Here is a 26,511-nt window from a genome sequence, read left to right on the forward strand (position 1 = left end):
GTGGAAATGGCATGGCAAGCCGTTCCACAGGACTACATCCAGCATCTCCACGATCGTCTCCATGGGAGAATAGCAGCCTGCATTGCTGCGAAAGGTGGATATACACTGTACTAGTGCCGACATTGCGCATGCTCTGTTGCCTGTGTCTATGTGCCTGTGGATCTGTCAGTGTGATCATGTGATGTATCTGACCCCAGGAATGTGTCAATAAAGTTTCCCCTTCCTGGGACAATGAATTCACGGTGTTCTTATTTCAATTTCCAGGAGTGTATTTTCATGATCTGGTTGGGCAGTGAAGATTTTCGTGTTGTTATTACTTTGTGGTAAGTAGATATGTCAGATTGCAAATTAAAAAATCCTTCATTACCGTAAAGAAATCGAAGAACTGGATACAGGAGATATCTGATTTAGGGTCTTCTGGATTAAAAAAAGGTGTGTTCCACAAAACGTGTAGCTGAATATATGTAACGATGAAGTACATTGAATTATCGATTCCTTCAAGATTTACATCTCTCATTTGCTGTTGATAGCGATCAGTGTTAACGGTTTCACCAGGATTTAGCAGCTCGTTGTAGATGATACCCTTCAGATCCCACGAAACAAAGAGTATTTCCTTCTTTCCGAAGAGATTGTTCATGCATTGGATGTTGATGGTTTGCTGAATTCACCCTTGATTTACGATGTTTGGGATTCTGAAAGTATATCCATTTTTACCACCTGTCACTATTCGATGGAGAAACGACTTTCTTTTGTATCTGGCGAGCAGCGTTTTACAAGTGGTATTTCGATTTGTTTACTGTATTTTATTCAGTTCATGCGGAACCCATTTTCCCACTTCCTACACCCCAAAGCTTTCAACCGGTGAGAAACGGCCTTCTGCGTCACATTCAATTGTTCCGTGAGTTCCTTCGTCCAATAGAGCCTGCAACGCGTTGTCTTTGAACCTTTTCGGTGGTTTCCCGCGCTCGTCGTTTCTCACGTCAAAATCACCACTTTTGAATTTTTTGAACCACTCGAAACACTTTATTTTCCTAAGAGCATGTTTGCCTAAAGCTTTGACAAGCAATCGGTGCGATTCTGTAGCAGGTTTCTTCAAATGATAACAGAAAACCAATGCTGTCCGCAAATCGTAGTTCTTACAAGGGAACCTCCCCATCGCACCCCCCTCAGATTTAGTCATACGTTGGCACAGTGGATAGGCCTTTAAAAACTGAACACAGATCAATCGAGAAAACAGGAAGAAGTTGTGTCGAACAATGAAAATATAAGCAAAATATACAAACTGAGTAGTCCATGTGTAAAATAATCAACATTAAGGACAATGTGATCCAAGGAGCGCAGTAGTCCCGTGGTTAGCGTGATCAGCTGTGGAGCGAAAGGTTCTTGGTTCAAGTCTTCCCTCAAGTGAAAATTTTAATTTTTTTATTTTCAGTTTATGTGACAAACTCTTATGTTTTCATCACTTTTTTGGGAGTGATTATCACATCCACAAGAAAACCTAAATCGGGCACGGTAGAAGAATCTTTTTACCCATTCGCCAAGTGTACAAGTTAGATGGGTCGACAACATATTCCTGTCATGTGACGCACATGCTGTCACCAGTGTCGTATAGAACATATCAGACGTGTTTTCCGTTGGAGGAATCGGTTGACCTATGACCTTGTGATCAAATTTTTTCGGTTCCCATTGGAGAGGCACGTCCTTTCTTCTACTAATCGCACGGTTTTGCGGTGCGGTCGCATAACGCAGACACTAAACTTATTGCAGTGAACAGAGACGTCAATGAACGAACGGACAGATCATAACTTTGCGAAAATAAAGAAAATAATATTTTCAGTTGAAGACGGACTTGAACCAAGTACCTCTCGTTCAGTAGCTACTCACGCTAACCACGGGACCACGTCGCTCCTTGCCTCACAGCTGCCTTGATGTTGCCTATCTTGCGCATGGACTGAGTTTGTATATTTTACTAATTTTTTTCACGGTTCCACACAACTTCTTCCTGTTTTCTCGATTGATCTGTGTTCAGTTTTTCAAGGCCTATCCACTGAGCCAACTTATAACTAAATCTGAGGGGGGTGCGATGGGAAGGTTCCCTTGTTAGGCACAAAACTCGACATGTTTACGGATTTGCAACGGATATCGATGTATGGAACTTGGATTACTGTGTGTTGACATTTGTCGTCAGCCGTTACAGGAAGCAGATGGCACTGCAGACGCGGTCTCGCGGGCCATACACTGACGGTTAGCACCATCTACAGGAAAACTCCGGTTTCATACTTCTACACATGGTATACTATTCTTACTTACCAACTTTTATCATAAATTGCTTCCCACCAAAAATTTCATATTTCTGTTGGCTCCGTGGAGCGGGGAATGCCAAAGTACCTAGCTACGCCACTGGTCATATGGAGATATGGCCAGAAGTGCGTTCATGGGAGGTCCACCCATTTGAAAGTGGAGGCAAAAGATCATTCACAATGAAGGCATGAGTTACTGAAAGCTTACATAAGAAAACACCAGGCAAGTGGGAATGCCGTGTCTGTAGTGTTTTAGCTCCACACTCAAAAGGACACTAATGTCGTCGAAGACGGTAGTGAGCTCCCTCGACGGCACTAACGGGCATTCGCTTCACTGTTGCTGCTGGATCACTCTGGCATGGACGTGCATCGTGAAATGCAGGGCTGAGAAACAATGACCTGTTATACAGACCAGGAACAGGGCGACACGGTCCTTGTATACGGAGAGGCCAATGGCAATGGAAGGGTAGCAGCACGATTGTACCGGTAAAAGTATCCTTTCCGTCCGGCAACCTCACCATAAACTGTTTCCTACTGTGTTCCGTCGTTTGAGTGAGATAGGCTCGTTTACGGAAATGGTTAACCGTGAAAGGCAGATGGGCCTGGTACGTTCATAGGACGTGGAGCAACAGATGTTGAATACTGTAGGATATGACCCCCGAATCAGCACCAAGTAAGTGACCGCGAGCTTTGTGTGAGCTAGACGACCGTGTGGAACAGTCATCATGGCAATTGCCACTATATGTATCACTTACAACGCTTGCAAACCTTAGTACCTACGGTTTTGCCTCCTCGGCGACCCGCTGTGGACCAACTCACTCGCTTCAAAACCTGGACGTAATAAAAAACTGCATATAACATCCTACAAAACTGTTCTCCCTTTAGGAAGTTTGGGCTGCTGATTAGGAATCTGATGTCAGAATTACAAAAATTATAATTTTAGCGGATTCGGGTAAAACTTTGTGTATAACGCATTCTGAGGTTGCCGATAACGACTTAGAATTAAGAATTGCCGTAATGAAATGTTTCATTCAATACTTTACATTTTTCAGCCGCAATCATAGTCACAATCGTCGCTTGTGTCATTATTACTTTCGTAACGGTCGCTGTCGAATTGTCCACTGGGCGATGGTTCGGAAAGCGGACCTTTTACCTCAGGTGGCATCTGTTTACGTTCTTCAGTTGCCCTTATTTGGACTCTCGATGTGGATGGAGCCGAAGATGCAAGAAGACAATAAAATACGACGGGCGATTTGCGTGTAAAATCTTCTCACCAATGCCGGATATCCTTATTCCGAGCTTCTGCGCATCTTCACGTAGCTAACTAGTCGGCAACGCAGCAGCTTCGATTATGCCAAATTCGTGCATTGAAACTATGTGGATTGATGTCGGCATCGGACGTTATTGCAGAACATCGTGAGTCCTGTGAAGTTGGTACCTGACTTTCGAGAAATATACGTTTTTTTAGTTCTTGGTAGGTATGTTTTAGTTCTAGATTTCTCTTTACAGAATTTTAATAGTTGTGCAGAATTTCACGAAAAAAAACAATATTACTCGGATAAACTTTAATTCTTTTACAATTATTTGCCAATTCGCGAAAAAATGGCCACAATTCCGAAAAGCTCCCTAAGAATTCTACAGAAAACCCAAAATGATATTTTTTGTTCAAGTAACACTTTATGAGATAATTACAATAATGAGGGACTCATTTTTACCGTGTGGCACTTCTACGATAGAGAAATGGCCGCCGACTAAAAAAGTGTAAAAAAGTGGGTGCAAAAACATGTGAGTACTATACTGTTAAGGTAGTGTGAGAGTCATTTACAAAAGTAGAGCCTCGCAGAGGTAATTTTGAAGCCAACCATTTTGTATAATGTCCGTAGTAGTTAAGTTTTAAGTCGATAAGTAGTTAAGTTTTAAGTCGATATACATCATCACACCGGTTAAAAATGTTATAAATATAGCTTCTGCTGTGCTACCCATCTTATTTTATCCTGAAAGCTAGGCAGGATCACTATCATATATTAAACGAGTGACACAGACAATATCTGAAATATGTATCGTTGTATGATTCACTGATTACCATTAACTGTCACGGCAAATGTCGTATCTACTTGAGACTGGAATGACACCGGAGCATTGGTCTAGTATACTCCAGTACAGCCTACGCAAGGTTTCTCTGGACTAAAGTTGGAACGCGCACCTATTTATTCTATTTTGTCCTTTGTGCTCATTGTGGGCCGTTGTGCGACGTTTTTATCGCTGGTTTGTTGCAGTGGCCGTCAAATGATTCAAATGGCTCTGAGCACTATGGGACTTAACATCTGAGGTCATCAGTCCTCTAGACTTATAACTATTTAAACCTAACTAGCCTAAGGACATCGCACACATCCATTCCCGAGGCAGGATTCTAACCTGCGACCGTAGCAGCAGCGCGGTTCCGGACTGAAGCGCCTAGAACCGCTCCGTCACAGCGGCCGGCCGCCGGCAATCGTGGTCTAGGATTTCTGTCCACATCTGCCCCTGGAAATGTCTTACAATTTAAAACCTGGTTCCTAAATCTCTGTCGTACCATTATATAATCTATCTGATACCTTTTAGTATTGCATTATCCTGCTGAAATGTAGGGTTTCGCAGGGATCGTATGAAGGGTAGAGCCACGGGTCGTAACACATCTGAAATGTAACGTCCACTCTTTAAAGTGACGTCAATGCGAACAAGAGGTGACCGAGACGGGTAACCAATGCGACCCCATACCATCACGCCGGGTGATACGCCAGTATGGCGATGACGAATACACGCTTCCAATGTGCGTTCACCGCGATGTCGTCAAACACGGATGCGACCATCATGACGCTGTAAACGGAACCTGGATTCATCCGAAAAAATGACGTTTTGCCATTCGTGCACACAGGTTCGTCGTTGAGTATACCATCGCAGGCGCTCCTGTCTGTGATATTTCGTCAAGGGTAACCGCAGCCACGGTCTCCGAGCTGATCGTCCATGCTGCTGAAAACGTCGTCGAACTGTTCGTGCAGATGGTTGTTGTCTTGCAAACGTTCCCATCTGTTGAATCAGGGATCGAGACGTGGCTGCACGATCCGTTACAGCCATGCGGATAAGATGCCTGTCATCTCGACTGCTAGTGATACGAGGCCGTTGGGATCCAGCACGGCGTTCCGTATTACCATCCTGAACCCACCGATTCAATATTCTGCTAACATTCATTGGATCTTGACTAACGCGAGCAGTAATGTCGCGATACGATAAACCGCAATCGCGATAGGCTACAATCCGACCTTTATCAAAGTCGGAAACGTGATGGTACGCATTTCTGCTCCTTACACGAGGCATCACAACAACGTTTCACCAGGCAACGCCGGTCAACTGCTGTTTGTGTATGAGAAATCGGATTGAAACCTTCCTCATGTCGCCGGCCGAAGTGGCCGTGCGGTTCTAGGCGCTGCAGTCTGGAACCGCGAGACCGCTACGGTCGCAGGTTCGAATCCTGCCTCGGGCATGGATGTGTGTGACGTCCTTAGGTTATTTAGGTTTAACTAGTTCTAAGTTCTAGGGGACTAATTACCTCAGAAGTTGAGTCCCATAGTGCTCAGAGCTATTTGAACGTTCCTCATGTCAGGAAGTTGTAGGTGTCGCCATCGGCGCCAACATTGTGTGAATGCTCTGAGAAGCTAATCATTTGCATATCACAGCATCTTCATCTTGTCGGTAAAATTTCGCGCCTGTAGCACGTCACCTTCGTGGTGTAGCAATTTTAATGGCCAGTAGTGTTGGTAAATTTTGTACTGGGATACATTTTCTCCAGCGAAAACGTATCATAGTACAAAATTTAACTGCATTAGATTTCCTACAAAAATGTGCTGTTCATTTTCTCGGTAGGACTAACAGTTAACATAGAGGGGAAGAGGACATGAAAATCTCGCATGTGATGTTTCAAGGTGTGCGGTTTGCATAAAATCCAACGGTAGGGGCAGCTCAATCGCCGTATAAATGCAGCTGTAGCTGCCAGGACTTGGTGAGACGGAGTGTGACGCGTGCGCGTCCTGTGTGTCGCCAGGGTACGGCAGCGTGTCGCCGCGGACTCCGTGGGGGAAGGTGGTGACGATCGTGTACGCGCTGGTGGGCATCCCGCTGATGCTGGTCTACCTGTCGACGGTGGGCGACGTGCTGGCGCGCAGCTTCCGCCGGCTGTACGGCCGCCTCTGCGGGCTGGGCGGCGGGGGCGGCGCCGGCCACCACTCCAGCGCCAAGGCAAAGCTGGCCGCCGCCGCTGGCGTCGGGGTCGGCGTCGACTACCCGCACAAGGCCGTCAACAGCATCGCCGCCGACGGCAAACTGCTCTACCCGCACCACAGGCACAGGTAAGTCCGCCCAACTGGTTCAGAGGCAGACCGTCTGTTAAATCAGGCCTGTTCACCGACCTCCTCGTGCGAGCTGGCAATCGCTCGCGCCTGGCGCGCTGCCAAAACCTCACAGACCAACACAAGCTAAACGATGTCAAAGTTAGCGTGTGGAGGGCTATGCGTGAAGCGTTCAGTGACTTCGAAAGTAAAATTCTATACACCGACCTGACAGAATATCCTAGGAACTTCTGGTCTTACGTTAAATCAGTAAGTGGATCGAAACAGCATATCCAGACACTCCGGGATGATGATGACATTGAAACAGAGGATGACACGCGTAAAGCTGAAATACTATGCACCTTTTTTCAAAGCTCTTTCACAGAGGAAGACCGCACTGCAGTTCCTTCTCTAAATCCTCGCAGGAACGAAAAATGGCTGACATCGAAATGAGTGTCCAAGGAATAGAAAAGCAACTGAAATCACTCAACAGAGGAAGGTCCACTGGACCTGACGGGATACCAATTCGATTCTACACAGAGTACGCGAAAGAACTTGCCCCCCTTCTAACAGCCGTGTACCGCAAGTCTCTAGAGGAACGGAAGGTTCCAAATGATTGGAAAAGAGCACAGGTAGTCCCAGTTTTCAAGAAGGGTCGTCGAGCAGATGCGCATAACTATAGGCCTATATCTCTGACATCGATCTGTTGTAGAATTATAGAACATGTTTGGAAACCCAGAATCTACTCTGTAGGAATCAACGTGGATTCCGGAAAGCCGGCCGCGGTGGCCGTGCGGTTCTGGCGCTGCAGTCCGGAACCGCGGGACTGCTACGGTCGCAGGTTCAAATCCTGCCTCGGGCATGGGTGTGTGTGATGTCCTTAGGTTAGTTAGGTTTAAGTAGTTCTAAGTTCTAGGGGACTTATGACCTAAGATGTTGAATCCCATAGTGCTCAGAGCCATTTGAACCATTTTTTGATTCCGGAAACAGCGATCGTGTGAGACCCAACTCGCATTATTTGTTCATGAGACCCAGAAAATATTAGATACAGGCTCCCAGGTAGATGCCGTTTTCCTTGACTTCCGGAAGGCGTTCGATACAGTTCCGCACTGTCGCCTGATAAACAAAGTAAGAGCCTACGGATTATTAGACCGGCTGAGTGGCTGGATTGAAGAGTTATTAGCAAACAGAACACAGCATGATGTTCTCAATGGAGAGACGTCTACAGACGTTAAAGTAACCTCTGGCGTGCCACAGGGGAGTGTTACGGGACCATTGCTTTTCACAATATATATAAATGACCTAGTAGATAGTGTCGGAAGTTCCATGCGGCTTTTCGCGGATGATGATGTAGTATACAGAGAAGTTGCAGCATTAGAAAATTGCAGCGAAATACAGGAAGATCTGCAGCGGATAGGCACTTGGTGCAGGGAGTGGCAACTGACCCTTAACACAGACAAATGTAATGTATTGCGTGTACATAGGAAGAAGGATCCTTTATTGTATGATTATATGATAGCAAAACAAATACTGGTAGCAGTTACTTCTGTAAAACATCTGGGAGTATGCGTATGGAACGATTTGAAGTGGAATGATCACATAAAATTAATTGTTGGTAAGGCGGGTGCCAGGTTGAGATTCATTCGGAGGGTCCTTAGAAAATATAGTCCATCAACAAAGGAGGTGGCATACAAAACACTCGTTCGACCTATACTTGAGTATTGCTCATCAGTGTGGGATCCGTATCTGGTAGGGGTGTCAGAGCAGATAGAGAAGATCCAAAGAAGAGCAGCGCGTTTCGTCTCAGGGTTATTTGGTAAGCGTGATAACGTTACGGAGATGTTACTTATACCTCCCGAGGAGATCACGAATGTAAAATTAGAGAGATTCGAGCGCGCACGGAGGCTTTCCGGCAGTCGTTCTTCCCGCGAACCAATCGCGACTGGAACAGGAAAGGGAGGTAATGACAGTGGCACGTAAAGTGCTCACCACCTCACACCGTTGGGTGGCTTCCGGAGTATAGATGTAGATGTTGATGTAGAGTGGGGTGGCAACAGGAATAGGAAGGGGAGTGGAGGAGATTTTTTTTTTCATCAGTCTTCTAACACTGGTCTGATGAGGCCCGCCACGAATTCCTCCTCATCCGAGTAGCGCTTGCAATCTACGTCCTCAATTATTTGCTGGACGCAGTCGAGTCTCCGTCTCCCTCTACAGTTTTTACGCTCTACAGCTCCTTCTATTACCATGGAAGTTAGTCCATGATATCTTAACAGTGTTTGCTATGTATTCCTTTCCTCGCCGATTCTACAGAAAACCTCCTGATTACTTACTTTATCAGTCCACCAGTTTTCAACATTGTTCTGTAGCATCACATCTGAAATGCTTCGATTCTCTTCTGTTCCGATCTTCTCACAGTCCACTTTCGCTTTCACACAATGCCGTGATGCAAACGTACATTCTCAGAAATTTCTTCCTCAAATTAAGATCTATGTTCGATACTAATAGACTTCTCTTGGCCAGGGAATGCCCTTTCTGCCAGTGCTAATCTGCTTTTAATGTTCTCCTTTGAAACACCCCCGTTTAAATTCCTCTGTTGGGTTTTGTAAAACAAAAACAAATTGTTTACTGTTCCTGAGTCACTTTTGCAGTGTATTGTCTAAATAATTGTCTCGCGATTTCTAATTTCACCATAAATATGTTATATTACACTGTTTCTAGTTGAAATACTGTAATTTTAGTCACGGTAACAACAATACCGAATTATTTTTGTACTAAAATCGTCCGATAATTGCAAATGTCTTTCCACTGAAACCAAAAATGGTGCGTAATAAACCATTTCTCGGATCCGAAGATTGCAACTGTCCTTGGCACGGGAGCCAAGATGAAACACCCCCGTTTAAATTCCTCTTTTGGGTTTTGAGTAATTTACCGAAGCCGCCAAATAGTTAATTATGATTATATAACCGTGTGCTTAATGGATGAAAGGCTGTCGGCTTTTCTGCTGTGGTTTCGGGGGTATTTCAACCGAGTGCGGCTGTTCTGAGACGGAATAGTTAATGATTGAAAGTTTGTCTATTATTAAGGACCACAAAGGTTGCGATGTACAAATTGATATATATTTCCTACTAATACACAAATTCTGAGGCAGTTGCTACCTTCGCCTTACACGTCTAATTTCGGTTATATCTTTTTATTGGTTGCTGATTTTCAGTACTTCGTCACACGCGATGATGATGGTTAACATTCACAACAATCCTCACTGCAATCCATGGTTGTTGCTGGCCGACGCGGTTGACGCGAAACACGAAATTCGGCACTTGTCACTTTTCCGTTTCATACCACTCGCGAATCGGTATTAGTGAGGGTCAACCCCATGACGATCAGGGGGACGCGCTCACTCGTCATACTCCGGTGCATTTTACCATTTACAACTCACTCGACCACCATTCTTGCCCGTCTCTCCAGCACCACTTCTCACTCGACACTCTCCAGTACTACTGCGTACTCGACACAAGGTTCACTACCTCCCGCAGCGCTCGACAATCGATTCCTGTCTGCTATCGACCTTGGCATCGGACACTGATATCTATGTTCGTGGGATCACGGATCCCTTACACCTTTCTCTGTCCGTCGTAGGTTATTTTGCTGCCTGGGTAACAGAATTTCTTATCTGCGTAACTCCAGCGTTAGTTGGTAGCGCATGCGTTTTGTTTACTGTTATTTTGACGCACATTTTACTTGGCAAACATTGGTTGGTTTGCGAATGGGCGTATCCGGAAACCAGTCACCTACTAAATAAACTTATTAAAAATGAAATTCCTCCAGCTGTACTTAAGATTTTATATTTATTTCGCTACTAGTTACGACGTAGCGTCAACGCCATCTTCAGGCCCGTACACTCTGATGAAATCAGTTGTGTATGGCTCAGTCTAGAAGTCCACGTAACTAGTTACTGCTAGCCATCCATGTGGAGCACGTGTTGGTCTCACCGCGGACTTCTAGACTGATCCACACACAAATGATTTCATCAAAGTGTACGGGCCTGAAGATGGCGTTGACGCAACGTCAAAACTAGTAGGGAAGTAAATATAAAATCTTAAGTACAGCTGCAGGAATTTCATTTTTGATAAAAATCATACCAGTTTAAATATGGATGTACGAATACTAAATAAACATCCATTTTGGTTGCAACTCTGGCTGTCGCTGTTTGCATCAGAATTCCTTAACTTCATCTACTTCGTGATCACTAATCCTGATGTTAAGTTTCTCATTGTCCTCATTCCTGCTACTTCTCACTATTTTAGTCTTTCTTCGGTTTACTGGTTGGTTGATTTGGGGGAGGGACCAAACGGCGAGGTCATCGGTCCCATCGGATTAGGGAAGGATAGGGAAGAAAGTCGGTCATGTCCTTTCAAGGGAACCATCCCGGAATTTGCCTGAAGCGATTCAAGGAGATCATGGAAAATCTGAATCAGGATAACCGGACGTTAGCTTGAACCGGTCCTCCGAATGCGAGTCAAGTGTTCTAACCACTGAGCCACCTCACTCGGTTTCGATTTACTCTTAATCCATATTGCGTTCTTAGACTGTTCATTCCATTCAGCAAATCCTGTAGTTCTTCTTCACTTCTTATCCTCAATTTTCTTTCCATTCTTCTCTGTATTCTTCTCGTCAGCAAATTAGATGTACGAGCTGCTAAGCTGATTCTGAGATAGTTCTCCCACGTGTCGGCTATTGCAATTTCCGGAATTGTGTTGATGACGTTTTTCTAGAAGGCAGATGGTATACTGCCTGACTCATACAATCTACACACCAAATTGATTCGTAAGATATAGCCTACGTGCTACATTGTTAAGAAAGTCCAGCCTATATCCAACCCTTCAGCTACGAAGAGCAAAGTGTGTTTTTCTTTCACGTTTCTAACATTTGTTAAATGGTTCATTTCTTGTATATCTGTTGTATTTATTAGGTTATGTGCTCCATTAACGTTTGTAGTCTTTCTTCTAATCATTTGAAATGAATTTCTTAAACTTAAGAGAGGCATCCTTTACCCTTCGTACAGAAATAATAAAGTTTGTATGGACTTGTTTTGTTTTGTTTTATTTATTTTGCTTGTCAGGATGTATTTCCCCAGGAAACTATAAATCACGTTGTCCGTTTCACTAATCATTTTAGATAATAATTGTGGGTATACAACAGCTCTAATCTGAAATCCTCTTAACTGCTGGCAGTTGCGTGAAACCGTAATGTAGCTAACAGCCTCTCGTCGCAAGTATCAGCCTCTCTTGTGACTATGTTCTTTTTCGTTAAGAGTAGTTTGATGTCGTTCAGCAGCTCCGAAATGCATGTTGTAACCTCCCAAGAGAAAAATTAAATAATAACCTCCCAACAGTAAAACATATAATTATATAATTCACATTCAGTGTGACTGCCCAACAGATGAATTCAGTAACCTACCAATAATACAATGTGACTAATCTCTCAATAAAATTGTGCCTCACTTATAACCTTTCAATAATTGACTGTGAATTTAAACTGGTAAATTTGGTCGTCAGCAGTGCTGCGGCATGGCCCTGAAAGATCCTTCTGAATAAATTGAAATTCTTACCTCAATAAGGTCGCCGGATAACTCATATACATCTTCTCCTATAAGAATTTTTTTTGGCACAGCCCTGTGCAATGCTGGCCGATAGATCTGTCATGTATAAAACGAAATAACTGATTTTGCTTTACAATAATCGGGTGACCATGGATTGGAGAAATAAGTAAATTCTTTAAATTGAGATGAATGATTGTCAAAAGTTAATTTTTATAAGAAAGATTATTATTATTAAGAGATTTTTTTTAAACATTTACATGGGACAATAATACATATGCGCGACGCTGCTTTTACCTTATACTACAACGCTCAGGCACCCCCATCGCTCCCCACGATCGGCCCAGCCAACGCTATACACACGACTGCTAGCTACTACTTACTCCTACTGACACTGCTCTTACTGCAGCCAACACTGCTCTCTGGCCTGAGATTCTCTTATAGCTTACATATCGCAGGCAGCGCGTGAGCAATGCATCGAAATAAGATCTGCTCGAGTGCGCTAGCAAAAAATTCCTTAATCATGGACCACTTACAATGTTTCATACATTCTTAGGAAATTACGATAATCATCGGCTACCAGCTCCTTAAGTAACAGAGCATGGGTGAGTTCCTTTCTCTCCATTAGCCAATCTTTGCCCGTAGCTTTCTCTCGGCTTCTTTTGACCTCGTTAGCTCTAAAACAGGCACGGAAAACCCAGTTTTTGTTGCTGTGTGAAACCAGGATGATGTCGTAAAACGTTAACTCAGGGAACGTAAAATAAATAAATCACAACAACAGAGCAGAGCTGTGCTCTCTGATTGCAGACGGCCAGGACGTGCTCAGGATGCTACAAATTTGGTCGGTCCGTCGGTAGGTCGATTAAATGTTAGGCGTGTAGGAGGCTCAGTATTCATGTGTCAACATAATAAATTTCCGTTAGCTGAATTTTACGTCGGTTCTTGGTAGAAGAACAGTATTATAAACGAAAAGCGCTAGTTTGCCTTTGTTCTACAGTTTATTACCTTTACAGTTTTACAGTTTAATACCTCTTGCAGTTGCCTCATCAACTACTGTTTTCTCTTGTAGTTCTCTCATCAAGTATTGTTTTTATTTTACTTGCTTCATTTATTTAATTCAAAATGTAAGATACGCACAGTTTTGAGTAAAGTGATAATGTTTTCCCTGTTTGCTCCTTTTATATTTGTATACTGTTCAACTTTTTAATTTTTAAAATGCAGTACTACCACACTCTCAACGAACACATTTTCTGTATGTTCCCTCACATTCCTCCATTTTTCTGCATTTACTCATTTCCGTTTTTCTTATTGAAATTGTTTACGTTCCTTGTATATTCTGTAATTACACTGATAATTCTGTCTTCTTTCAATTGGTTTGCGTATTACTCTCCATGTTTTATACCTCCGGAAGTAGCCCTGTAAAATACTAAATTTATTTTATTGGTTTTGTTTATTAGTATAAACTGTTATGTAGGATTCTGTTCTAGTTTTTTCCTATTTCCTCCGTTTATATTTATTTACTTTTCAACTTTTTACGTTACGTTACCACCAGACCGTCAAAAATTGTTATTTACTGTACATTTCTGCTTCAATGTAGATGTGTGACTTCTGTTCCAATATTGGCTTTGTAAGCCGAAAACCGATTAACACAATAAAATTAATACTACAGAAAAAGAAATTATCACTTTTCCTTTATTATAATAAATTTAACTGTCGCTCCACAAAACTGGATAAGGTGTGCGACCCGTTGATTACTGCGAGCCCGCTTTCCGACAGAGGGCGATCATGCTGTGTCACCGTTACACATGGGACTACTCGCCTCAGATGGAGGAATATTCGAAGACGATGCTGAACTCGACTGAGGCCGCTGGTACCTACGCGCATGCGCCTCCGCGCCAAGTTTTTTTCAAGATGTTCAAACATGTGTGGATACCTAAGGGACCAAACTGCTTAGGTCATCGGTCCCTAGACGTACACACTACTTAAAGTAACTTAAACTAACTTACGGTAAGAACAACACACACACACCTATGCCCGAGAGATGGCTCAAACCTCTGGTGGGAGTTGCCGCGCAGTCCGTGACACGATGCCTCAAACCGCGCGGCCACTGTGCGCGGCCAAGTTTTGTTATATAAAGTCAGCGAGTGTACCAGAAACCTCGAGTGTTCAGTGTTGTGCGTCTCCTTTCAGTGTTGCTACGTGTTTTTTTTTTTTTTTTTTTACTCTTGCGTACAGCAACCAGACTGTCGCCGTGGTTTTTTAATTGTGCCTGTGTACTTCCTGTGTGTCTTCATTCGCATCGTCAACCCCGTGTTTTATATTTTTAACTTCCGCAACTTTCCGCCATTTTATCGCCTGTTTTAATTGTTTATCCTCATTCTGTTTTTTTACTCTTCTGTAGGCTGTAGAGCGGCCTATGACGCTGCTGCCAGCCCGCTCTCTCCTCCCTCCCCCCCCCCCTCGCCCCCCCCCCCCGCCCCTCTCTGGAGGGAGCGGGGAGAATCGAAATGGAATAAAGGGAAAAAAACAGCAACCTTCAGTGTAAAACACTCATCTGAGCATGACTGAATGGTTATCAGTCGAAATATCGTGGCAAGACGTCGACTTCATCCGGGTGTAATTCTGAAACTTCGTGAACACTCATTACGCCAGGAAACTTCAAGAATCATCAATACATCTCATTATGTTTTCTGATTTTCTACATTGAACTGTTGAAATTTAAACAGTGTATTTAATTTATTTAATTTTTTAAAAAACTTATCAAAAATCTTACCACATGATTGTACTGAAAGGAATTATAAGAACCGCCGAAGTACAGGATGGTGCACGAGAGGCCGTTCTGTTTCGAAGCTGTTATGTATTGTCAGTACCAAAGCCGCTGCGAGTTGATTAAGACGTGTGTAGTAGATATGTCAGCGAGTTGTATCCTCTTCGAAAAACAATCACAATAGTTGAGACGTACATGTCTACGGGCTCATTTACGGAAACGCGGGACACTTTTACAAAGCAGTTTCCTGACGTTTCCATGCCAGCAAAGAGCAGTAAACAGGATTTGGCGAAAAAGTGGCGTAATACAGGGTCAGTTGTATCGGGAGAATCGAGCCTCATCCGTTCGTACACTTCCTGTGATCGCGGATATTCGTACACGAATGATCTAGAATCCAAAGAAGCCGATATGTAAATTGCCGCAACAAGTGAGCGTTTCGCGTTCGTCTTGTCAACGTGCTTTACACCATACTGGCATGAAGCCCTACAAAAGGACATGTGTAAAAGAACTAAAAGAGGAAAATAAGACAAAACGTGTGAATTACTGAGCGTGGCTCTGTCGACAAAGTAATCCTGGAGTCGTTGCTGTATTTCATGAGTCATGAAGCCTTGCTTTATCTGATAGTTACAAGTGAACCTCGAGAACACCCGATACTAGTCAACAAACAATCCCTATACGATTGATGAGAACCTCTCCACAATGAAAAAAAATCGGTGTATGGTGTGACGTGTCAGCAAGTCCAATTGTGGATCTCATATTTTTTAAAAACGCTAAACACTATACATCCGAATCTTTGAGGAATATTAGGTACAGTTGACCTCACATGGGCCGACGTATGGGGCGACCTATAACATTTCACGCGAGACAATCTCACAATTTCATGAAAGATTCACCGAAGAAAGCACTGTCGGCAAAGAGAAAGCACTGTCGGCAAAGGATTGCGGCCGCCGCGTTCGCCGTACCTAACCAATAGTGACTTTCACCTGTGGGGCAATCTAAGGCAAAAAGGGTACGCAAATGACCCAGAAAAGAATACTTGAAGGGCAATATTCGTGATGAACTGTTGACAGTTGATGCGGGAGAGTTGTACGCACCTAGTGTAATGTAAAAGATAAGATTGTTACTGTAAATACAAAAATGGTTCAAATGGCTCTGAGCAGTATGGGACTTTAACTTCTGAGGTCATCAGTCCCCTAGAACTTAGAACTACTTAAACCTAACTAACCTAAGGACATCACACACATCCATGCCCAAGGCAGGATTCGAACCTGCGACCGACTGTAAATACAGATTTTTGCGTTAGCTTATTTGTTATTTCTTTATTATCTGATTATTATATGTTTATCTGTTTGTTGTTGTATCTGCTAGTGGCATGCAACTGTTCGTGATTACGATTGGCGACCAGTCTTTACTCGGGGCCAGTTTTTCGTGCGCCACCGTATAGATATTTCTACTGCGAATACTGACAAACGGAAGATTTCACTCTGCCTACAAAAACTCAGTATTGTTGACAACGTAACGGAAATCGCTTGCAGCATGTGCTTTTAAGTACGATTTTTTTATCGTTACGTAGATAACAGCTTAGCAGTTTTTTTAGGTTATACAATAATTCTTTCTATCTCATTTTTATCTGTTGGTAGTCTGGATATGACAACTGGCTCTTCGAAATCGTAACAGTATTGTGAAAGAAACACTCAATTGACAGTGTCGAAAACATTTAGAAATGAAAGAAGCCGTCCTGCGCTTTTCGACTGCGTAATGTGCTCGCAAAAATGTAAGATTTATGTAGTTATAGAATTAATTCTTCGTTACATGCACAACACGTTAGTAATTATTTCTACGATAGTGTTCTGAGGATGTGCAAGCAGGCGTAGGGCAATCCTTGTGACATGCCACTGACTACCTTGGCGAAGAGAATTAAGGAAATTACAAATGTATTTTTACTGACTGAACTGCGTAAAATGATGATGAATGCTGAGGCAGTTACACACATTAAAATTCGTGTAATTGCATGACCAAAATTTCTTCATCATTCAGTGACTGTCGGAAATATACCGTTCTAAAAACTTTGTATTTTTCCAAATACAGAAACCAAGTAATTGTAGTAAGTGCAGGCAGCAATTGCAAGAAATAAACTGTGGAGCAGCCACAAGCCGTCGGTTTCGTTTCTCAAACGCTAGCACCTTCAGAACTGTAGGAACCTGCAGTGTCTTACAACATCAAACGAAATAAAATTCAGATTCAACATTCAACTCCCATAGTTTAAATGATCTGGCTGTCTACACTGCCGACGTCAGATACAGAATGGAGTAAGTAGATGTTGTAAACACCTGTAAACACTACAATGAATTACGTGCAAAAATAATCCAGCAACACATACCAATTCTTGTTTGGAGAGCCAGAGCCCCATTGACTTACACATCCGTGGAAAACTATCGCATTAAGCCCAGTGTAGTACAGAAAAAGAACAACATCATTATATTTCTTCTAACATCTACAATTTTTACGAACATTAAAACACATATATTTAAACTGACATAATAAAATTACAGATTAAAATTATAACCGCCGCTTTTACGAGCGTTACTGTACATGTAGCACGTCATGCTTGCAGCAGATCATGAATGTCGTTATAATTAACCTAGATCGTAAATAACCGTTGTGAATATCCTTTGCAAACATGATAGCAGTGGTTATACTTCAGACATTTAATATGTAAGTTCTTAATCTGCTAGACACTGTGCGATATTAAGTGTACGTTACCTTGCGTACGACAACCATCCCCCACCATGTCCCGCCATCCTATTCTATTCGCAATGAGTCCAAAAGAAGAAATACCCTCACTGCAATTTGTTTATCATTTCTGCGGCGCTCTCGTGCTAAAAATCTGGTTATTCTTCTTTGAACCGACTCTGTCTCTTCCTTCGTTCCAATTTAGCAAGGGCCTCACATCAACGAAAGACATTGAGAAATTGATGGAATAAGTGTTTGGTATACAACTTGGTTCGTGGCTGAATGGCATTACTTTAAGCTTATGTAAGCTGATAAGTGTTTTATGAGTTTACTGTTCATTTGCTCGGACCTTTGTTGGCCGTCGCATTGCTTCTGGATCGGACTATTCGTAGGCACCGTTATCGGACAAAGTTACTCCACAGATACACTTGTCACTGTAATAATGTCCACGGGTCATGTTTTCTTTCAGTCTCCTACTTCGATTCGCCAATACAAGTAACTTAAATATAGTGTGACCGAAAGGGGTCTTGAAACTAAACTGTTTGGGATTTACACTGGCTTTATTGTATCTCAAGTTCACGGATGGATCCCTACGTCGATCTAGAGACTATTCAGCGCACATAAACACACACACACACACACACAGACACATTATTCATATCCTCATTCGAGTTAGCCATTGCTGCTTAGATTTCATTTGTTCGCCGTAAAGAAAAATAATGCTGACCCTGAAACGTCCCCTTGGAAAAATTATCAACGACTGTACGTTATTTGATACAAAGACAGTTGAGTAAAACTGAACGAACTCAGGTAGTTCTCTCTTTACTTATTCTGATCATCAATAACCTGACACACAATATTTTTTAGCGCAACGCAATCTGACTTTCAATAATCCCTACAAAAGAATGGCCCTGACTAACTATACCTATACCTTTCATGAATCACTTGCCTCACAAAAATCTTCGTTACTCGAACTACTGCAATACAGAGAGCCAGTACTGCCAGCTAAATAAAATATTGTAACTACTGAAGGCACTAACTACTGATAGGCATAGGCTCACCTCCAACTGTGCAACGCTACGCGCTGTTCACATCCAACTGCCCAACACTACACAAGCGAATGTTCCAACAATGAGTCCAATCAGCCACAGACTGCACACAGCACCGTCAGCGATTTTCATACAGAGCGCCACGTGGCGTCACCAACATAAAAACCTAAACAGCCTACTTACAACCCATATGCGCAGTGTTATCAATAACATAAATACTTCGCCTTGCTATTCGCGCGAATGCGTTCGCGCCCCGATTCGTCCTTCTTCGTTTCATTAGCCGATCTTGTAGACTAACTTCCGAAGCAACTTTTCTGCAGGAACCGAAAGCTTGAGCCACTACGCAGCTTGCTGAAAGGGCGTCCCAGCGCTACCTGTGAATTTGCGAAAAAATGGTTCAAATGGCTCTAAGCACTATGGAACTTTATATCTGAGGTCGTCAGTCCCCTAGCCTTAGAACTACTTAAACCTAAATAACCTAAGAACATCACACAAATCCATGACCGAGGCAGGATTCGAACCTGCGACCGGAGCAGCAGCGCGGTTCCGGACTGAAGCGCCTAGAACCGCTCGACCACAGCGGCCAGCTGTGATATTGAGTCCAACAGAGATGGGTGTGGGTAGGATTCGATACGTCGTAGCGGCTCTGATATCTGTACCCAAAAAATTTCTACGATGAATCCCAGTGTAGCATAAGTTTCTACCATAAGTAGATTCTTATAGGGTTTCACTTTTTAAAGAGAACCACAGCGGATCATGCAAACAAACAACGACGGGTCTTCTCGATTACTTCCCCACATTACGCTACATTTATTTCTGTTGGGGTACAGGAATCATTTTTTACAGCAAGCGAGGATTATCTACAAGTTCCATGCAACAGATCGATATAATCAAAGCGCAGCTACTGACAGAGGTCGATTGTAGGCTGTAATTATCGTACAGCAGTGGAACTTCTACATCTACATCTACGCAGATACTCCGCAAGCCACCGTGCGGTGCTTGGCGGAGGGTACCGTGGACCACTGCTTGTCATTTCCCTTCCTGTTACAGTTGCAAATAGAGAGAGGGAAAAACGACTGTCTGTACGACTCCGTATGAGCCCTAATTTCTTGTATCTTATCTTCGTGGTCGTTACACGCGATGTATGTTGGCGGCAGTACAATCTTTTGGCCGTCAACTTCAAATACCGCTTCTCTAAATTTTCTCAATAGTGTTTCTCTAAAAGAACGTCACCTTCCCTTCAGGGATTCCCACTTGAGTTCCCGAAGCATCTCCGTAACAAATCTAGCAGCCCGTCTCTGAATTGCTTCGATGTCCTCCTTCAATCAGACCTGGTACTGATGGCAAACTCTCGGGCAGTACTCAAGAATACGTCGCACCAGCGTCTTACATGCGGCCTCCTTTACAGGTGAACCATTCTTTCCTAAAATTCTCCCAATAAAACGAAGTGTACCGTTTGCCTTCCCTGCCACAGTTTTTACGTGTTCGTTCCGTCTCAACGTTACGCTCAGATATTTAAACTACTTGACTGTGTCAAGCAGAACATTAGTATCCGAAAATTACAGGTTTCTTCTTACTACTCAGCCGCATTAACTTACATTTTTCCACATTTAGGGCTAGCTGCCATTCATCACACCAACTAAACATTTTGTCTAAGTCGTCTTGTATCGTCCTACCGTCACTCAGCTTGATAGAAATTCTAATACGTTAATGCGGAAACGATTTACAACAGAAAAAAAATTAGTTCAGTTTTGGCCACCAGGTGATCTGGCACTGCGAATGCAAGAAAGACATTAGAAATGTTTCCACACGTTATGAGTTAGAAACGAGATGCGGGTAGAAAAGTTTGAACAAGTGCGAAAGACATAATATTGGTTTTATAATTAACTGCCGTTCACACGATTGTTACAGTGTGAAGAACGAAGACGTCTACAAGACGCTGTGCAGCACCAGATTTGCACCCGGCGACCACAACTGAACTTAATTTTTTTCCAGCGTAAATCGGATCCCTATTAACGTATTAGCATATCTACCAAGTTACGCTGCCATACGATAATTACACCGTACACTGGATCTCAACAAGCAGCTGCACTTTAATTATAAGCGCCCGGTATATCGCTGCAACTCTCCCCTCGTGTACAGCTGCTTTCCTCTGTGACAGGGGCGTCCAATCCTTTAGCTTACCTGGGCCACGTTGGCAGAAGACGAATATTTCTGGGCCACACAATATATGTTTAACGCTACAATAAACACTGAGCAAAAATGTTTATGGTTTTTTATCCTAAAAAAAGATGGAGTTAATTTCACGTTTTGTGTATGTAACTTTCCTATACACAAAAAAAACGATCGTGTGATTGATGTTCACTTCTTGGGCTGTCGGCCATGGGTTAGACACTTCTGCTATACGAGTTATGATTCGGATCGTAGCGTATCATTGTAAATAGATGTTATGTCCAATGTTTCCTAATCAAGGATAGTGAAGAAATATAGAAATAAAGAGGATGTATTAAAATATATAAAAATACATAAAATTTATAAAAATTTTCAAAAAATCTTGTCGACTTTCAAATTTGTGAATACTTTGTTAAAAACCTAAATTTATGTTTGTACATACAGTAAATGAGACTTTTTTAATGGAAAAAAATAAAAAAATCCACTGACGAAGCATTAACTTGAACGAAGGATATCTCGATAAAAGAAAACAAAATTGAGTTTGCTCAAGGAAGATCCCATCCAGAAACAAATTGAATTGCTTTGGAATATAGTGACTACAAGATTATGCATCTCATGTCGTAAACGCTATTAAGAATCTATCCGCAAGCATCTGACTTGTTATAGATGCAGAAAATATCATATAATCACAAAGCCAATGAACACAAACGAGGGTGTAACACAACGCTGCTTCGACACTTTTCGAGGAAACGGTGAATAAAAAAGGAGTATTTTTAGATCATGACACTATACTAAACTCAATCCTGTATGCAGATGACCTAACGCTGGTTGCAGAGACTGAACACGACCTTCAGATGAGTATACATAAGTTGCAGCAGGCTGCCTTAGAATCCAACCTACAACTATCTGTAGATAAAACGAATGTGATGGACTTCAGGAAACACAACCAGTAATATTAAAAATAGTCTAGAGTAATAAAATCTTGAAGCAAGTTAAATAAATTATTTTAAATATCTAGGATGCAACATTGTTATGGATACAATCAACACATGAACCAAAGATAAAAAAAATTACTTAGATATCTAGAATAAATGTAAAAAAAAATTTCAGACTGAAGCCAAGAAAGAAAGACAGCTGAAGTTTTACAAGAGCAAAACAGTATCATATCTAACTTGTGAAAGTGCACTGGAAGAAGAACTGTAGGAAGGCAATACAAAAGGTGAAGTACCGTGACAATTAATTTACCCAATACAAGAAGCAAAGAAATATAATGTCTAATCATTGTGCACTGCTTTCACTGTGCATTCTTTATATGCCTTCTAGGCTGACCTGAAGATGATACTTGCTTACTGAAACTGGCTGCGAAGTGAAATCAAACATTCTTGCGAGAACGTTTTTCTTCTGATGACTTCCACTTGGAGTTGTTCTACAGTTGTGGTTGTATACGTCTTAGACGCTGCGACGGTAACCGCAGTCTGTCATCCTGCTTTGTTGAACGGAACAGAACAAAAACGCTCATTGTGATGCTTTGGATCGCCACTAAATACAAACAGCAGTCTCACCGTATCATGGCAGTTTGAAGAACAGCCAATAAACCAGCGAAGTTTAACAGCCAGTGGAGCAGCTCTCCCTTCAGACAATTGCGCATGCCATATTTCATGAAGACAACACCCGGACATACTTGGGGAGAGGTGTAGAACCCATTGTTTCCCTTACGTGTTCGTTGACCTGTCATGTCGCCCATCGAAAATGTTGGGGATATAATTTGCCCAGAAACTGTGTTTTCAGCGTATTTCAGTAACCGATGTTTGTGTATTGTCAACACTAATGCAGATGGCGCGAAGTGCCATTCCCCTGAAAAATATTCAAGCCCCTTTTTACTTTAATACCACGACATTTAGAAGTTCAACAGCATAAGTACGGGTTTCACTTCTTAAGCATTTCTCAAGATCAGACATCACATACCCTTATATGTTTTTTTTTTAAATTTTGTTTATTTATTTATTTATTTATTTTTGCTAACTATTGTTATACCTAATTTAATTTATGTGTATACTTTTAGGTGCTGCAGTTTTCAGGAGCTTTACTATAATTTTCATTTGCGCATGTTCATATGCGCTCTGCACATGAAGTGAGCAGTTATTTTCGCATTACTTTCCACGGTCGTGCTGCGTTCCTTCCGGTTGTTAAACCCTTGTTTGTCTTACACACGAGGCTTTGTCACTGTACCCCCAAATGCAGACAGGGACTGCGCTACATTTCCATACCCTCTTTCCTCCCTGCCTTCCCGCGCAGCCAATTTACGCTTATTACCGTCTCTCTCCATGCACCGTCTCTGATTCTACTCAAGCCCCGAACCATATGCATAGTTGATTGCCTTGTTGCGCTAGAATTTGTATTCGCCCTGCATAACAGCGTTCACACACATTGCTGCACTCCAGTTAACTACGGCACGACGTGATACAGGGTCAAACCTTCCCCTAAGCCCTCGGCCCATTGTGCGGATCTACGCGAGGCGTAGGTAGAACTCATCAGTATTCTCGTCTTGACGTGGAGATCGTGTTCATCTCTGACTACTTCCTTTCAAATTACGATTAGTTTTGTGGCGTAGTCTCCCAGAACATACGCACGTCTCTTGCGTACCTATGGAATATTACATGTCATCAGCTTGCAGGAATTAGCTGTAAGCTTCTCATTGTCTGCGCAGCTAACAGCTTCCATCTGGGTCAGGAGAATAATTCCTGCAGCTATGTAACCTCCACCCTTACCTGACTTCTAACCTTATCTTGTACCTTTTCACAACAATTCCTCACTGTGCAGTGGCAAATAGAGAGTAAGAATTAAAAAATGCTGAAATGTTTCGAACCTGTAAAGAAATCTTTCAGGAGAAGGAGATGAAGTCGACGTTTCAGTGGGATGTATTCTAGGTACGCTGCAGAAAAACATAGCTCAATCAGTAAATTGTTCCCATTTTTCTTCGCTTACCTTGTATTTGGTCACGTTCTTTTACACTACCACGAGGAACATATTTCACTGCCCAAGAGCAGTTATGCGGACTAGATACACTACATGATCAAAAGTATTCGACATCATTACGGGGTGTATCCAGTCTTCGCCTTTATGACGTCTCGAACACTACTGGTGACATTTTCAATGAAATGTGGCAGAATGGCAGCCCATTATTTCTCAAGAGCTGAAACCAGAGAAAGTGCAGATGTTGAACGCTGCACTCTGAAAGGAAGTCGACGTTCTAACTCTTCCCAAAGGTGTGACGATTCTCAACTATTAGTTTTTCATCATAGTCACCCTGTAATTTTCCTCTGATAAGCTACGAGCAGGAACTCGTTTTCTTTAGCTTCAGCTAGGTACATTGTGCCATAAACAACAATAAATGCCAAAGAGACAATTCTTATCCAATATACAACGTTTCCTGTAACTACAGTTAGCTTTGAAGTGAAATTGTTTACAAATTATACTGTCAAAATGTTTCTGTATTTATCTAGACTACTGGCCATTAAAATTGCTACACCAAGAAGAAATGTAGATGATAAACGGGTATTCATTGAACAAATATATTATACTAGAACTGACATGTGATTACGTTTTCACGCAATTTAGGTGTATAGATCCTGAGAAATCAGTATCCAGAACAACCACCTCTGGCCGTAATAACGGCCTTGACACGCCTGGCCATTGAGTCAAACACAGCTTGGATGGCATGTACAGGTACAGCTGCCCATGCAGCTTCAACACGATACCACAGTTCATCAAGAGTAATGACTGGCGTATTATAACGAGCCAGTTGCTCTGCCACCATTGACCAGACGTTTTCAGTTGGTGAGATTTCTGGAGAATGTGCTGGCCAGGGCAGCAGTCGAACATTTTCTGTGTCCAGAAACGCCCCTACAGGACCTGCAACATGCGGACGTGCATTATCCTGCTGAAATGTAGCCGGTCGGAATGGCCGTGCGGTTCTGGGCGCTACAGTCCAGACCCGAGCGACCGCTACGGTCGCAGGTTCGAAACCTGCCTTGGGCATGGATGTTTGTGATGTCCTTAGGTTAGTTAGGTTTAATTAGTTCTAAGTTCTAGGCGACTAATGACCTAGGAAGTTAAGTCACATGGTGCTAAGAGCCATTTTTGCTGAAATGTAGGGTTTCGCAGGGATCGAATGAAGGGTAGAGCCACGGGTCGTAACACATCTGAAATGTGACGTCCACTGTTCAAAGTGCCGTCAATGCGAACAAGAGGTGACCGAGACGTGTAACCAATGGCACCTCATACCATGACGCCAGCTGATACGCCAGTATGGCGATGACGAATACGCGCTTCCAATGTGCGTTCACCGCGATGTCGCCAAACACGGATGCGACCATCATGATGCTGTAAACAGAACCTGGATTCATCCGTAAAAATGACGTTTTGCCATTCGTGCAGCCAGGTTCGTCGTTGAGTACACCATCGCAGGCGCTCCTGTCTGTGATGCAGCGTCAAGGGTAACCGCAGCCATGGTCTCCGAGATGATAGTCCATGCTGCTGCAAACGTCGTCGAACTGTTCGTGCAGATGGTTGTTGTCTTGCAAACGTCCCCATCTGTTGACTCAGGGATCGAGACGTGGCTGCACGATCCGTTACAGCCATGCGGATAAGATGCCTGACATCTCGACTGCTAGTGATACGAGGCCGTTGGGATCCAGCACAACGTTCCGTATTACCCTCCTGAACCCACCGATTCCACATTCTGGTAACAGTCATTTGATCTCGACCAAGGCGAGCAGCAATGTCGCGATACGATAAACCGCAATCGCGATAGGTTACAATCCGATCTTTATCAAAGTCGGAAACATGATGGTATGCATTTCCCTCCTTATACGAGGCATCAAAACAATGTTTCACCGGGCGACCCCGGTCAATTCCTGTTTGAGTGTGTGAAATCGGTTGGAAACTTTCCTCATGTCAGCACGTTGTAGGTGTCGCCACCGGCGCCAACCTTGTGTGAATGCTCTTAAATGCTTATCGTTTGCATATCAGAGCATTCTCTTCCTGTCGGTTAAACTTCGTGTCTGTAGCACGTCATCTTCGTGGTGTAGCAATTTTAATGGACAGTAGTGTATAAACGTCTCTCGAGCAATTTTGCAGCGGTTTAAGTAACTGTAAGCTAGGCTGGCAATTGTCTCGGTCTTACGTTACTAATGTAGAAATTTTTAGGCAGTCACAAGCAGCTTTTCTCATTTTTTTTTATAAATTTCATAAGAAACACTATTCAGCGCAGCTGTCATCCTCGTTTTCTGTGAATTTATAGTTTTCTTCATTTCTTCTTTAGTAACATGACAAACGATAAAATAAAACTAGTTTTCCGTTAAGTATACCCCTTATTTTCTTCAGTTCAGCTTTGCAACATTCTCTGAACTTTGTCCAATACGCTATGCTATCTGCGACGGTGATTATTTTTTCCCGGCTGTTTCGTACGAACGATGGCTCTAATGTGCTTCAATGGGGGAATCTGTGTTCGGTATGTCATAAGTCCCCGTTT

At 42.8% G+C, this 26,511-nt stretch overlaps 1 protein-coding gene across 1 annotated transcript in view; it reads left to right on the top strand.

Annotated features, from left to right (window-relative positions):
* The window catches only part of LOC126419438 (TWiK family of potassium channels protein 7-like), a 375,205-nt gene that overhangs the window by 318,459 nt on the left and 30,235 nt on the right, over positions 1–26,511 (top strand). The window contains exon 4 of the mRNA XM_050086625.1: positions 6,379–6,572. Within this exon, the coding sequence (XP_049942582.1) occupies positions 6,379–6,572 (194 nt within the window). The remainder of the gene's footprint in view (positions 1–6,378; positions 6,573–26,511) is intronic.

The sequence above is a fragment of the Schistocerca serialis genome, chromosome 9, assembly GCF_023864345.2.
Source record: "Schistocerca serialis cubense isolate TAMUIC-IGC-003099 chromosome 9, iqSchSeri2.2, whole genome shotgun sequence".
In the NCBI taxonomy this organism is placed as follows: domain Eukaryota; kingdom Metazoa; phylum Arthropoda; class Insecta; order Orthoptera; family Acrididae; genus Schistocerca; species Schistocerca serialis.